This window comes from Dermacentor albipictus, chromosome 2, assembly GCF_038994185.2.
Source record: "Dermacentor albipictus isolate Rhodes 1998 colony chromosome 2, USDA_Dalb.pri_finalv2, whole genome shotgun sequence".
Classification (NCBI taxonomy): Eukaryota; Metazoa; Arthropoda; class Arachnida; order Ixodida; family Ixodidae; genus Dermacentor; species Dermacentor albipictus.
The window spans coordinates 132,044,508-132,060,133 of record NC_091822.1 but is presented as its reverse complement, the minus strand read 5'-3'; the positions used below and the strand labels follow the sequence as shown (position 1 = coordinate 132,060,133).

At 47.7% G+C, this 15,626-nt stretch overlaps 2 protein-coding genes across 3 annotated transcripts in view; one reads left to right on the top strand and one right to left on the bottom strand.

The window, feature by feature from the left end:
- LOC135912574 (uncharacterized) overlaps nucleotides 1-1,934 on the top strand; it is a 51,749-nt gene extending 49,815 nt beyond the window's left edge. Inside the window, exon 19 of the mRNA XM_070533986.1 lies at nucleotides 1,011-1,934. Coding sequence (XP_070390087.1) covers nucleotides 1,011-1,139 — 129 coding nt within the window. The 3' untranslated portion in view covers nucleotides 1,140-1,934. The remainder of the gene's footprint in view (nucleotides 1-1,010) is intronic.
- Nucleotides 1,935-9,183: 7,249 nt separating this feature from the next.
- The window catches only part of Ubqn (ubiquilin), a 56,155-nt gene continuing 49,712 nt past the window's right edge, over nucleotides 9,184-15,626 (bottom strand). For both annotated transcript variants that reach the window (XM_065445063.1, XM_065445064.1), the window contains exon 13: nucleotides 9,184-10,083. In XM_065445063.1, coding sequence (XP_065301135.1) covers nucleotides 10,022-10,083 — 62 coding nt within the window. In that variant the 3' untranslated portion in view covers nucleotides 9,184-10,021. The remainder of the gene's footprint in view (nucleotides 10,084-15,626) is intronic.

The following is a 15,626-nucleotide window of genomic DNA, read 5'->3' as shown; positions in this document are numbered from 1 at the left end:
CTTTATCTTCTTTGATTTGCGGCGTTCTTCGTTACCGTTGCAATATATATATATATATATATATAGAGAGAGAGAGAGAGAGAGAGATGGCTTGCCCCTCCCCCCCACTCCAAAAATACTTGGTACGCCATATTGTGCTAGGCGGGTTCTTGTTTTACGTACGAAAGTGTAGTTACATCGCTCCCTTCTTCGCAAGCTACAGTCAAGCTGCCGTCGCCGTGGCAGCTTGCGCAACAGTAATATTTACAGGGAAACGTATGCTAGGCTCACGAGTGCCTTATCCTGAATTATGTGGTTCAGATGCTTGTTTTGAGCGTGTTCTTTATTGAAACGTATGCTGTTCTGTAGGTTGTATGCGTGATCCCAAAGAATGTATGCACCGTTCGCTTCACTTTGCTGAGTGCTTGTAGTCTCTGCCTTATGGGGATATGAGCCATTGCCTTTGGGGGTATGAGCCATAGATGATAACAGTTTTTTTTTTTTTCAACGTTAGACCACGAAGAAATCCCGGGATCCTAGCCAAAGCGGCTTCGTTGTGAAACAGTTATATTCGAGCTGTATCACTGAATTGCCCCTCTACAATACCAATAAAGTCGCTCTTGCCGCATTTTCGGTAAGCCAAAAAAAAAAAAAACGCGCGTAAGCGACACACGGATGGCGACGTCACCTGGAGGTTCCCGCACGAGCTAACCGTGACGTCATAAAACCCGACGAAGTCTGCTGGGGCTTAGTTGAGTTTATATGAATAAAGATGGACTACATTGCATTCTAAAGCATTCAAGGTGACGTCACACTAACGTCACCGGCGCCAAGTTCGAAAAGAATCAACTTTGACCTTCGTTTTCTCTTCTAATAATAAACCTGCTACCGCGAAATTAACGAAATTAGAGTGTTCACTGAATAGTTTTTCAGACTTAAATGATTCGATCTGTCTCATTAGTGTCCCTTGAAAGAGTATCCCCGAACACCAGTTGCCGCACTCTCTCACCCACCCACTGTCACCCGCGCAGATCCTGACTGGCGCCTTCGTGAAGACCGTGGTCGTGGCCAGCATCCTGCTCTCCATGAACACCACGGGCGAATACGTCTTGCACAGCACCAAGCAATTCAACAGCACCGAGAGCATCAAGCCGGCTTAAGCACGGCAGATACACAGTCGTCCACAAAGGAACGAACGTGCACGCTCATCAATCGGACAACCGAAGCGTGCCATTGGCTACGACTAACTTATAGGCCACGATGGTCGGCTAAAATTATTCGTGTTATCTCCGTACAGTTGTGATATAGCGTAATTGTTTAGGACTCGGCCGTCGAACGGCAGTTTACATGTAAGAGCACTCGAAAGCTACATTTAGAGCCTCTTTCGCAAGCGATTGCTGAGACCGTTTGATGGACCGTAAAGACTCCAAATGCATTTGCTATACAATATTACGATTTAAAGAAAGAAAGGAAATGAAGTGGGTTCTTTTTACCACCTAAAATGGCATGAGCTGTGACCTACGTTACGTGCGCGCCAGCTGCTAGCATGTTAGAGCAGTCACACGACGCGCTCCTATGTTGGAAACAAGGGACGGTCAATAACTGATTGATTGGTTGGTTGATTGGGTCCAACGTGCCAAAGCAACACATGCGCATTATAACAGGCGTCGTAGCGAAATACAATGATGCAGAGACGTCGATTCGGCCACCGTTTAAAGAAAGCCGGTAGGTCAAAATTATTTTGGAGTACTCTGCTGCGGCGTGCCTCAATCAAATCGTGGTTTTGGCACATAAAACCTGAGAATTTAATTTTTATAGTGCAAAATTGAAATATTGAAGGTTGTAGAACGTTGATAGAAATGTATAATTCAGTAGCCTCTAGCTTCGTAATTGTTACCTGATTTACATATGTTCTTGCGTCATAAGGAAGGCGTGAACAATATGAAATTAATAAAAAACATGATATGCCCGCTTGTGCACATCCGCCTTACTCTCAGCAGCTGTCATGGCGATGCAGTATAGAGCGTTTGACTCCTTAAATGTGACGTAATGTTTTCTCACATACAGTCTAGACCGCTTATAACGTGTGTTGCCGGGGTCACGAATATCCGCACTGAAACAAAACAACATTTTTCGAAGGCTGCACACGTGTAAAACATGTAGACAAAGCAGCCGCGTGTATCAGAGAATCCAGGCATCAAGATGTTTGCATCCGTTTAAATTTGCAAACGTCGAAAGGTTAACGTCCGAGGACCGGCGGTCTTCGCATAAAGCAGGCGAGCTTTAAAAAAAAAGGGAGAATGAGGCATTACGGAAAGTCGCCGACTCATTTTTCAGACCTTTTCGATTATGTGTAATTCCCGTGGCACGCACCGCCACTAACTCCGCAGATGTGGAAAATTTTTTGGACGCCATACCGGTGCCTCGTTCGATTTCTCGGACTGAACCGCGCGCGCGCGATGTCGAAAACATGGCGACCGGAGGCCGCAAACCAAGTTGCATGACGCCATTCAGGTATTCCTCGTCACTCCCGGGCCTTCATTATCGCGGTCGAGGTGGTTCGTCCGCTTTCAACGTGCCGTTCAAACACTTTCGCTGTCTCAGAACCGTAACTTGGTCGCCCACTCCCGACAAGGCGCGCTGGTTATAGACCTATAGCCAGCGGAGGTATCGGGCGACATGCCGTCACGGGAGTCTCGCCCTTGTTATGTTCCTGCCCGTAGACGATTAACGTGGCGACCAAGTTGAGGCCATTCAAGACTGGGCATGCGATCACGCGCACGCGGGCTGAACTGACTGACGGCAGCGCGAGTGAATAGGAATGGTTTCGCGATCGTTCAGCCGACGACTACTACGAAGGCGTATATAACAAGCTTGTATGCCCTGGTAGGAATGGGCGGAGCTCGCGTGCGGGCACGATGAACGCTCCCAAATGAATTTGCTCAAAGTGGCAGCGTCGCGGAGTCAAGGTCGCACGCGCGATATCTTCGAATCGCACCCGCGGCCTCGAACGTCGCGAAATTAATACCACCCCGTCCGTGTCTAAAAAAAAATGGCTGTGGCTTAGCTAAGGTTAAGCCCAGGATGCGAAGCATACTAGCCTTTATTTTAACGCGACAGCGTTAAGGAGCTCGTGTCGCAGAAAAGCCGGTGTCGTCGGCGTCGGCTCAGGCGCACATTTCGTTGTCGCGCCGAACGCTGCGTTGCTCGACGCTCACCGCGTCCGATGCGGGGCGCGTAGTCGCTGCGCCGTAGCAAAGCCACCTAGAAACAGTCTCTGTAGCACGCCGCAACCTTCGCTTCTCATTCCAACGAGCAGCTCTGTCTCCAGGGGGCATCTCACCTCGTGAGTGTCTAGCAGAGGCAAGCGCAGCTGCTTATATACCGCCGCGAGCGACGGCGCGAGTTGGAGCCCCGTTTCTCCTCAGTCGTGACGTCACGGTGTCACGTGGTATTGAAGGCGACACCGCCGCGCCTGAGGTGCTGGGTTGAGCCCTAGTAATATGCTTCGCATTAAAAAAAAATTACGATACTCCCTAATGTGAAACGTGGGCGCAGCTGTATGCGTGTTTTCATTTCGCGATGCACTGGCTGGCGCGGACAATCTGTCTCGTGCGGCAAGTGGCAAACGAGCGAAGTGTGGCGCTACTGCCTCGCTAATCGGGCGAACGCGAGAGGCAGCGCATGACAATCGAAACAAGCATGAACGAGACCAAACCAAGAAAACCAAACAAGCGAGAGGGAGAGCTGACGCGACCAGAAGATAGTACGAAACGAGCGGTCTCGCTGAGACCAGAAACAAGCACGCATCGAGCGGTTGGACAGCTCCGCATGACACGAGTTTCCCGCGTACGTCACTGAAGTGGCCGCTCTCATTAGTTTCCGCCGTTCTCGGTTCGCGTCTCTTATCTCCCGCTCCGCGTTCACTCTTTCATCCTTCGCTGTGGAGCACGTTCGCTCATTACGCCGAGGCCGACGCAACGAAATAACCGACCGCATAAAAAGCCCAGTTTCAAATAATTTAGACATGCAGTGGCCTGTGCAAAATCTTACGCTTAAGATACAGGTCAATGCGTCACAAAGACCTCGCGAAAATCGATGTTTTCCATACCGAAACTGAAGAAGAAAAAAAAAAAAAGACGCCGCCATTATCGCCCGGCAGAAGTGACGTAGTGAAGAATGCGGAGAACCAGCGCCCGTGCTGTCTGCTTTCCTTGCTTGCATTCTGTTCCGATGAATCGGCGAACAGGCCCCGCGGACGTCTGCTAGCCACAGAGTTGGTGTACTTACCTTGTTAGCTGCTTCGTGCGCTGGGACAATGCCGTTGCGCGCCCGCGATGTTCCTTTATTGCGAAGTATTCTCCGGTTCCAGCCGGTTTTCGCTATCTGGTTGTCTACGTCAAACAGCCGGGCTTCGACGCGTTCGGCTTCCGCTCGAAGAAGAGCTATCACATTGAGGTGGCCATGCTAAAGGCTTTAGAGGTGCGGTATAGCCCGCCTTAACGTGGACGGGAACCACGTGTGTCGCAGTTACGCTATACATCAGCGAAATTGGAAGCTCTACAGTCCGTTTCATACATCAGGTGCAACTCTGTGGAAGCTACGCAAGAAGTCCGGTCACCAAAATTTATTACTCCGCGCGTTTCCGTCTATGCTTCGCAGCGTGCCAGCGGCGTTTGCTTGCGCGAGCATGCACGGGAAGCTGCCGTGTACTGCAACTAAAAAATAACGAAAGAAATTGATTTAAAACAACGTGCTAGCAGTCGTATGAGTACATGGATTGGTTCTTTCGGTAAATTATTTTTTTTTTCATTCAGAACTGAGCTTATATAAAGAAAATTGTCACCGAAATCGGGTCAAGGAACACCGAACTCTTTCTAGGTGCGAATGCAGCCAGTGCAAAAAGTATCTGTAGCCTCCACAACGTTGTATCTGATGTATCTGGCGCGGGAATAGAGCACGTCCTATCGCACGCCGGAGCAGCTGGAACAGGGTGCATCGGGCGCTAGCTTGGCCGACCAGCAGCATGCTCTTCCGGTTGACTGAAGCGAGCGCGTTGCGTTTGCGCCGTCGACAAGCAGTCACGCTGGCGCCCCACGCACTTGTCCGCTAGTGCTGCGGCAACTGATCGTCGCGCTGCTGCGGGCCACGTTTAAAGCGCAGGGTGAAATTTTAGCTATCTCATCGTCTTACCAAGCTTGGTCTTACGGCATGACGTGCCCGACTTCACCGCCAGCAGCCTGGCACGCCGGATTTGTCAACCGATCAGAAAACTAACTCCATCTGTGGCAAAGGATGATAAGTATAGCCGAGGTGTGGCACGGCCGGGCTTCATGGGTTCGGTGCTAAGTGTGCGTAAACTCGCGTCCAGACAGGCCGCGCTGCGGTCGTGATAAAGGTTTGCCCATTTCGCTCTGGCGGCATTGCATTCATGTATGTCCTGCAGGAATGCAATGCATTCTACACCATGGCCGCCGTATCGCGTTCTCCTTCGTGACAAGTGCAGCATGCGTTTCCTGCTCGTTTCTGGCACTGTGTCAGAAAGGATTTCGTTCGCCTACTCCGACGCGTCCGGTGTAGAGACGCACGAAATATCTTGAAGATGATGCGCTACCGGAAATGATCGCTCGAGAATATCGCCCTCGAATACAACTTACCTTTCAATGTTACCTTTGGTTTTCGTGCGCCATCGCGACATATAGTCGCCCCACGAAAGCGTTTGCCAAGCAGATCTTGACGGCCAAGTGGCTGTGCTGTTGAAATATAGCTTGTGCAGCTTCGTCAACTGCAGTTTACATGCGTTGTGCGCGTTGGCTGGTCCGCGCCGCGGTGCACGCTTTCGCACACTAATTGAAGATACAAAGAGCGACAATGCGCACACTTTCGGTGCAGAGAGCGCGCGCTGCTGACATGCGACTGGAACAAAGCTTCCTCAAAACGCAGGGCACATTTATACAGCGCGCTGCCATGCGGGCTTCTTTTGCTGTCGCCATCGTCGTGGTGTTCCATGTAAAGTTCAAGGGCGATAACAGATAATAGACTTTTAGCATGTCCGCTATTCCGGCAAACGGGGGGATAGCCGGATGGTTGGGAGGTAAACGTGAGCGGCCGGAGCGGTGCCAGCCGTCTGGTGGAGTTGAGCTCAACAAAACAAACACAGCTAAAATTACAGTATTCTGATTTGCTGCTGGTGCAAGTTTTCGGCAGCGACGAAACTCTGAACACGATTACGCCGCTGTCGAAAATTTACACCAGCAGCTAAGAGGAATACAGTAATGGGCTGCGTTTACGTGGTTGAGCTTTGCACCACCTGCTGGCGCCACCAATCTAGCCGCTCACGTTCACGCCCCCGCTCATCCGGCAAACGACCCGTGCTTGCCGGACGCACTAAAATTCTCTAAAAGAAAGCGTGCGAAATTTTCTGGTCTCGGAGGCCATGTCCGCTCTTCCTTGGCTGACAAAACGCTTCAGGGGACAGTACTTTTTTTTCAGTAAGCACTATCGCCATAATCAGTTTATGCGGATACATTTTTTCTCTAGTTTAAGTATTGGTTTGCGCATGTGGTGTGTCTAAGCAGGGTGTCTACCAAGTTGATATTTCCAAATTCCCCGAGTTTTCCCGGTTTTTTCCGAGTGCCTTTGCAAAATTTCCTGAGTGACACAGAACTTTGTTTTATGTGAAGGCAGGCTGACAGCGTGTCGCCCGATGGTGTCACTCTCTAGTAAGCATGTTAAAAAAGCTACTTAATCCAGTTTTTATGAGTAAAATATTATTCAATAAGAAAACAGAAAGGGGAGGGGGCTAGCGAAATGCTCAGCAAGTACCTTCGAAAAAAAAATGGTGAAACCTATCTTGAATCGAGTCGAACGTTCTCAATTACGAATAAAAAGGAGATGCCTACAGAAGCGAATATTTTCGAATATGAGCTATTTCTATCAATTGATGAAAAGCTCATTGGTACGATGTCCGAACTTTGCCACAAGTGAGATTTTCTCTCAACACCTGTTCAGTCACCCTCAAGTGTCCAGACATACTTTCTTCCCGCGCACAACGTCTCAGTGTTGCGTTTCGCTGTTCGAAAGTTTATATTGGTTTGGATGAGGGACATCTGCATATCGGCATTAGCCAACAGTTTTTTGAGCTCAAGCTCCTTCAAAATGGCGGCAGCACGCTTTATTTCCCGCTCATTCCTCAATGCGTAGGTCCTTTCTGTTCTCGTCTTCCTTCCGACGCACGTTCGCTTCACGAACCATTTGAACCATCCTCTTGGTCAGTTGTACAGGTTAAACAGTCAACGTGCGATTTTTAGTACTTCCTAGTGGCCGCGAAAACATCCGAAAAATCGGACAGTTCGACAAAATTAACCCGTCTTTCACTGCCCTTAAGGGCTCAAATCGCCACAAGCACATACGAAAAAGCTACGAATGCCTGCCAGTACACTTATTAGGCCTACTGATGCTCGTACTGCGACTAGAGATAGCGAGTTCACGCGTGTATAATTTAAGAATACATACTGGGTCCTGTGACAATTGTCCCTTCCCACGCTTGTTATGCTTCACAATAATACTTTCGCGTATGCTTCACCACGTAACATTACTGTACTAAGGCGAAGCTAACTTTCAAAAACTGGCATTACGCACCGTGCCATGCTTTCCGAGCTTCGAAGCTAATAGCGAGGACCACAAAGGGGGAGTCGCATTGCAGACAGCGGCGAATTCTTCCAATGAAAAACACGGCACCGAATGGCAAGAAGCTTAATAGCGAGCGTCGAAGCACCTGGACCTAGCGCTGCCGTGGTGGTGGCACCTACGGCTGCAAGAGGACATGCGTGCGAGAGCGCCGTTCGAGGCGGCGAGGTAATCAAAATGGCGGCGGTGGTAGCTTTGTTTAATGCCATTTCGGACCTGCGGTCACAACAAAATGTCCGAAAAATCGGACGGCGAAGGGTTCTTGCGTCCGAAATTTCAGACGTTCTCATACATTGACTCTATGGGGTACGTGGTGGTGCCGCGAAGCTGTCCAAATTATCGAGCATCCGAAAAGTCGGTCGTTGACTGTACACTGGCAACTCCTCCAGCCGACGACACAGCATCAAAGTAGATTCGTTACGATTCCTGTTACTCCAGCCAGCATTAACGCGCATTTCATTCCCTTTCAATAAAATTACAGCTAATTTTGCCTGATAGAAGCACAAATTCCCTGAGTATCTCCAGCCTATTCAAAATCCCTGAGAACTCCCGGTTTTCCCGGTTGGTAGACACCCTGTTACTAAGAGCAGGTGTGTCTCTGAGATGTCGCATCCAATACAGGTAACCCACTGCGCTCTTTTGATTGCAATCGAGCCCAATCTGCATCGCATTTCCTGCTTGCAATTGGCTTCTTTGTTCAATCTGCGGAAAGAAGCCAATCGCGGTCTAGAATTTTGATCCCGATTGGGGTCAGTCGCGATCCTAAGTGACCATCTGACAATGGTATAAGTTTCGGTTGCATTTTGCACGTGGTGTGTCTACAGAGCGGGTGTGTCCAGGAGACGATGTTGCATCTTTGTGTGTGTTTGTGCGGCTTCGCATTTGTGTGCGCCACCTCAAGTGCCTTCGCAAGAGCCAAGTGGTGTGAAGAAACCTGGTTCGTTCTTTCAATCTCCATGGCGATCTCCAGTAATGGAGATCGCCAACGCAGCAACACTCTTGTCAAACCGTATATGGAGACGTCACTCTTGCACAAATCCAAGCAAGTCTGATTGCCTCCAAGCGTAGTAAGAGGCAAGGCATTATTAGAGATTTATTTAAACCGCTCTAAGCCTAATAAATTTTTTTTTTTTTGCGGGGGGGGGGGGGGTGTGAAAGATTTTTGGGACTATTTTTTAGTCCCCATGAGGTCTGGAAAATTGTTCGGCGACTGTATAATGAAGGTGCTTTTGTGCCCGATTCAACTTCTTTATGAGGCACGACAGCATTAATATTCAAAGTAAATATGTCACTGGTGGGAACGCCAGGGTATTCTCAACACTATTTAATTCAGCTGTCTGCAGCTTGATACACATTAAATAAAAGCCTTTCTGCATTCAATAGAAAGCCTGCGAAATGAAAAGTGTCTAGTGCAACCACACAACTGTGTGCTGCGATTTCCGAATCAGTTGCAGAGCATTGGCCTTACAATGCACCCCTGCAAGAGACTGTCACCGACAAGACAAGAGACCACTATAATGGAAAGTAATTTAATTCTTTCTATTTCGAAAACATTGCCATTCGGCCTGCCCAGTCATTTCACATGAACATTCTAGAACAAGAGACAAAACAAAGAAAGAAAACACTTTGACGGAGGATCAAGCTATGCCCTCCGACATCAGCAGTGGTTTGTTTTCCATGAAAACATTTTCAAGTTGTCAAAGAAGAGCGCACAAACAAACAAAAGCAAAACAACAAAAGAAACAAAGAAAAAAGAAGGAAACTTATTGTACACACTCACACCTACACACGCACCCGTCGGCAATCTCTAAATGCGGCATGAGAAACATGCCAAAAGTGCGTGCAAGTCAGCGTTGTCCTCTATTTGCCTCCTTTAATTTTCGTTTCCTCTCTTCGCCGCCCAATGGAAAAAAAAAATATTCAAGCAGTGGAAAAGGGGGCGCGCCTGGCTGATATCGCAACATGCGCAACACCTGCACGCCCACCGTAACCACACTGGTCCTCTTCTCGTTGAGTGGCAGACATTGGACGTGCGAACAGTTATTTATATATATGTATACAAAATGAGGAGAGAGAGTGAGAGAGAGGTGCATGTGCAACCCCCCTGAGTCAAATGAATGAGAAAAAAAAAAGGACACTCCGTGGGGTCCCTCCCCCCCTCTCATCATCTCCTCATTGGCTCAAACACTCCCACACAGACAGCTGCTGCTTTGCTGCAAAGCTAGCTCTCCCCCACTTTCGCTCCCACGCTTGCTTGCTCTCCCCTCCCACATCTCCCAGGGCCCTTGTCCCCATCCTTCACAACACCCACAGCACACTTCGTCCTCTTCCCGCAGCAGCTGCTGAAGTTGCTTCACTGTGACTGCAGCAACCTCTCCACTGCCGCATTGACATCTCCAAACGTGGCAATCAGGGCTGCAGCAGATGAAAGAAGAAGCCATCAGGAATATTACACAATTTCACTCCAGAATACACAAGATTCAAATTCAAATTCTTTATTTCTGCCTTGTACAAATACAGATAGCGGAGGTGCAGGAAAAGCTGTCAGAAACAGCTTGACAAAGACGCAACCCCCTTTCGCTTGGCAGTGGCTTCACAGCAAGGCTTTTAAAACAAAGGTAATTGCAGTCTAATAACACTCATACATAATGAACAAATACAAAAGAAAACATAACAAAATTATACAATATTTCGACAATATTCACCACAAAGAAAAACAGAACCTACATGGCAACATACAAAGTACGCAAAGCACTGTTTGACGCACTGAAAAGATCAAAATTATTATGTACATAAGCATTTAAGAGGGAAGGAAGAGTGAACTGTAGGCATTCTCTACCGGAATTTATTCGAGGGGTTGGCACTACCCAATTCTCCGTATGTCTTGTCTTGTAGGTCGCTTCTCGGGTACGTAAATCAGCAAGGTAACGTATGTGGTTTACGTTTCTCCATGTTTCAAGTTTGAACCGAACACTTAAGCGTGATTCAAATAGATATCATCACAGCACAAATAAATATTTTATAACAGCGTGAATCAAATAAATATCAAATTACAAGGTTTAATGTCCCAAAGCAAGTCGCAGGCTGTAAGAGATGACCTAATCGAGACTTCGTAATAAGGTACTACGGTCTGTCACGGACATATCAAACTCAAAGGGGATGGCGAAAAAGTTTGATATATCAATAATATTAGGTAGAGGTGTGCGAATACTTGGAATACAGCAATACCTAGCTAACTCGAAGTAGTAAAAAGCGGAAAAAAAATCAAGATAAGCGGATTTTGAGAGATAAGCAAAGTTGCAGAAATTGCAGTGAAAAGTCTAGTTCTAAAAGATTCACCACTACTGACTAACTTTTCAACAAGAGCTTCTAAACTGGCTCTTCATAAAGGTTTCAATGAAAAAATAAAAGAATACCAGAGATATCAACCAGCTCCGTTTTTCTGCACTGCCATTTTATTCAGTGCACAAAAACTGCGTAACATTGGTCTGCTACGCAGTAGCACTCGGACCAAGAACGGCGTCCTCGAGCTGTTTCACACATCGCATGAGACAATCGCTCTCGCCGCTGCACTCAACCTCATTCCGCAGCAAGTGAAGCATGTTTCTTGCTTCGGCTGACACCTCCGAGGTCTCTCGTTGTCACCATCTTCGCCATCCCCTCTGTAGGTGTCCCAGCGATTTCGGCAGCAGTAAATTCACCGAGTATGGCCTGCCTGCATAGCGCTAACTGGCAAGTGCTCATTTCACTTTCTGTGGCACCATTCGCAGCACGGACTTGCAGGGAACAGTGCTGCAGAAAGCGACATGAGCATTCATGAGTACGCGCTATGCGAACATGTTGCACCGGACGCATGCTGCACGGGCACTTTTGTACTATGTTGAGTAGAATAAAATCAATACTGAAATCATACCTCCAATGGTAAATCACGTGCACTGCACAACACAAACAAAACTAACTGTGTCAAGCGTACTACTTTGCGGGGCCTGCCTCTGCGCATGTCTTTCCCGTCGCATGACGTGCCGTATGGTTGCTTGATAAAGTTATGCCGCTAAGTTCCGACTTGACATTCGGGGAAAACGTCTGCTTTGGGGTAGGCGCGGCAGACTCGCACGAAGCTCGTTTAACTTTCCGGCGGCGGAGTTTTTGTTTAGGTCTCAGACAAGACTTCGAGATATCTGTAATTTGGCCCAAAAATACTTTGAGATAAAGGGTAGTAAATACATGGCACATATGGGAAATGGCTCGGTGCCGTGGGAAATTTAGACTTAGCCGATTTTTTTTATATATGTGAGTTCGAGTTAATGAGGTATTACTGTATTCAATTTTGAATCCAACAGTGAACATGCGAGTAATTATATTTTTCAAATATTGGTACCTGTGGTCAATGACCCAGCTGCAGTTGGTTCATTGACGCACGCAGCGTTCACACAGCGTGTGATCTCTATCGGTACAAGGTTTGACCAGGTTGATGACATCGATTGAAACAATTAGCACTACACGAACACAGGCAACAACAAAAGCAGTGCGTGTGGAAAGCACAGAAGCAAGTAAGTCAACGACCGATTTTTCGAATTCCCAAGGGCCCTCGAAAATGTCCAAAAAGATCAAACACATGCAAAAAGCACCATTTTATAGGTATTTTTCGGATGGAGAGGGTGAAGGACGGAGTATGTGACTTTCGCAACTTTGGCAATACATCACTGAGGTGGCTCTCAAAAGAGCCGTTTATAAATATAAAAATAAAAATTCGACAGCAGGTATCATCAATGTCACCGGCGCCATCTTGAACTGGGTCAACGCTGACTGTTACTGCTTTGCAGCGCGAAAACATTGTGGATCCTCTTATGCATGGTCTTCCGCTTACACGCAATTATGTTTGCTTTTAATTTCAGCCAGGGTCATATCACCGCTGTATAGTGATGACAGCATGATAAGTACTCGTGTCGACTCGGAGGTCGTCGGATGTGCAGGCGCTGGCACTTCATTCTTGGCGTTGGAGTCGTTCCAATCTACCGTCAGTTGACGGACGTTTACATCATCAGTTAACTCAGCACCGAGTTTAAGGTCTTTGTTGGTGTCAACGAATCCTTCAAAGGTTATCCTGGCTATAATCGAAACGCCAGCAGCGTGCAGGTTGTCGAACACACAGTCCATGGAAGGAGATTGATCACACACTCTGTCATTCTCTCCAGGCGAGTCAGCCATTTCGGTGCCGAGTGCGAAGCCAGCGTGGTGAAAGCAGTCCCGAAGCATCTCTTCTGTAACCGTCTTACACAAGCTTGCAAGCATGCCGACAGCAGACCTAAAGCCAACAGTGTAACTTTGGCCGCTGTCTCAGGACAACATGCGGTTGAGCACGTGTTGCAGATCACACCATGGTCCATTGGCTGCAGGATCGATGTGGTGTTCGGCATAAATTCCTCCTGTATAGCCTTTAGGTCTTTGATGCGGCCATGCGCTGCACCGCTGTCCACAAACAGCAGAACTTTTTGATTCTGCTGTTCGAACCTTCTGTCCAACTTGCAAATGTACACTTCAAATAACTGCTGTATTATCCAGGCCTTCTTGTTGGCCTCGTACTGAACAGGTAGGGTTGCCCCCTCAAAACACCTTGGATTCTTTGATTTCCCTATGACAAGCTTTGGAAGCTTCTCGCTGCCCGACATGTTGCTGCCGATAAGGACAGTCAGTCCCTCTTTGCTGTGTTTGCCGCCATGGCAGGGGTCACCAGTAAATTAAGCATTTTCACTGGAAAAATTTTGTCGAATAATCCAGTTTCATCACAGCTGAAAATGTTATCAGGTGCGAACTGCTGCAACAGCTGTCTTGTGTGACAGCTGAGTGATCGACAGTGCCGCTTTTCCCGCACATCTCCTTGGACTTCAGGTCATCGCAATTCTTCACATTTCTGAGCCACTAATCGCTGAACACGAAGTCCTCAACATTAAATTGAAGCGCAAAAGCCTCTGCCTTTTATTAAGACATAACCCGAGACTGGAATTCGCTTTGCGATCATGGTATTTAGCCACACAAGGAGCACTTCGCCAAGCTTTGGGTAAACACCCTGACTTGCATTCTTTTTTTGAGCCCCGGTTGACTTTCTGGTGCCTCCAAAGATTTTCAACTTGATTTTCATGAAGCCCAAAACAGTTCGAAATACCAACCTCCTCGCCCATGTCGGCTTGTGACTAGCCACTTTCAACTTGCTTGATGATGGCAGCTTTCTTTTCCATCGTCAGCCTATAGTAGAGATTTGCACACTTCAAAGCCATGGGCGAAGAAGATGAAGGTGTAGTCGGCACCATTGCTGTCACCAGCAAATAAGCTTGATGAAAAGCACAACACCAAACGGCGGGAAGCTTCAAAGTGAACATCGAAGAGAGCGCACAGCAGCACATCATGATCACACGACCTATCAACAAAGCTAAGCAAAAAATATGTGAATAAAAACAAAAGGCTATGGCCATAGCTATGGCTGGGTACGGCTGCCAATGGATTGGCATGTGAGAGCACAGGTTTGAGGTTTCAATACAATACAGTGGCCGCGGTGCTATGGCTGGCCACAGCTAGCGGATCGGCATGCGAGAGTAGGGGTTCGAGGTTGCGAGATAATCAAAATGGCGGCAATCGATGCCGCTTTGGATGTGGCTAGGGGTTAAAAGTCTGAAAGATCGAGGGCAAAGGGTTTGAGCGTCCAAAATTTCAGACATTTTCATACACTGCCTCTATGGGGCACTTGACGACACTGCGAAAGAGACCGGATTATGAGAATGTCCGAATAATCAGACGCTGACTGTATGAAGATTGGACCGATTAGCCACAGGAAGGCACGCTGATCACATTGAATAGGCTGCTTTCAATAGATCAACACTGATTCAGCACCAAACTAACTTAATTGCCAATACCTGATAAGCAGTGCCAATTAGGCCTAATGGCTGAAGTAGCGGGGCCATAATGAAAGTTCACCACTGGCTGATGTGGTAACGGCCCGCAAGCCGTCGTGGAATACTTGCCGCTATGTTTGCACAGGTGGCTCATTAGTGAGATCTTTGAATTTGACGAAATATTGTATTTATTAATCTAGGCCAATTGTTTTTTTTTTCTTAATCGTGTACCAAACTCTAGAGTCTGCTTAGATTCGAGGATTTTAAAGAACACGCCAGTTTGTAATTGAAAATGATAAATATGGCACATATCTAGCGCCAACTAGAAAAGTCAATATCGCAGCTGCTACTAGCTGCGCCAGTAGCCAACTGAAGTACACGAGCAATGTTGCCATTTTGAACTGCGTCGTATCAGCGTGGCATTATCGTAATGGCACCAAACAGGCGATGTCACTATGTTGCCACTTTCAAACGAAAAGTTGTGCTAGCCGCAGAGTTGTTCTAGCCATCGCCAAACATTTGTTCAAGCCAGACGGGACTTCAGTATCGATGAGAAAAACATCCGTCATTGGAGGGGGCAACGGGAGACACTTTTCGCATGTGTAGCAACGAGATGACAACGATAAGGAAGATAAATACACAATAACAGAGGAGCTGTTCACCGAGATCGCGCTGCGTTTCAACGCGTACAAGCCGTGCCGCACTGTCTGCGCATGCGTGGGTGCGAGCTTGCGCAAGTACGCAAGCGTCCGAGGCTAACAGCGATGACTAGAGTGAGCTCGGCGTGTTCATATTAAATAAATGCTGTTTTCATTTTGGGAACGATGTCCTCACCTTTTTGTTCGGCCTATATTCAAGGTAATTTTTAACATTCTTTCTGGCTTCGCACATTTGGGGGTCGGCTTAAAAATCGGGGCCGCCCTAGACTCGTAAATACGGTATGCGCTGCTTTTGTTGCCGTTCCTTCTGTCCTTATCCCACATTTCGATCAGTCCTGTCAATCCGCACCAACCTTGCACTGACAGATGTTGTCCCGGCTCACATGGGCAGCATCGAGCATGAGGGTCCTTG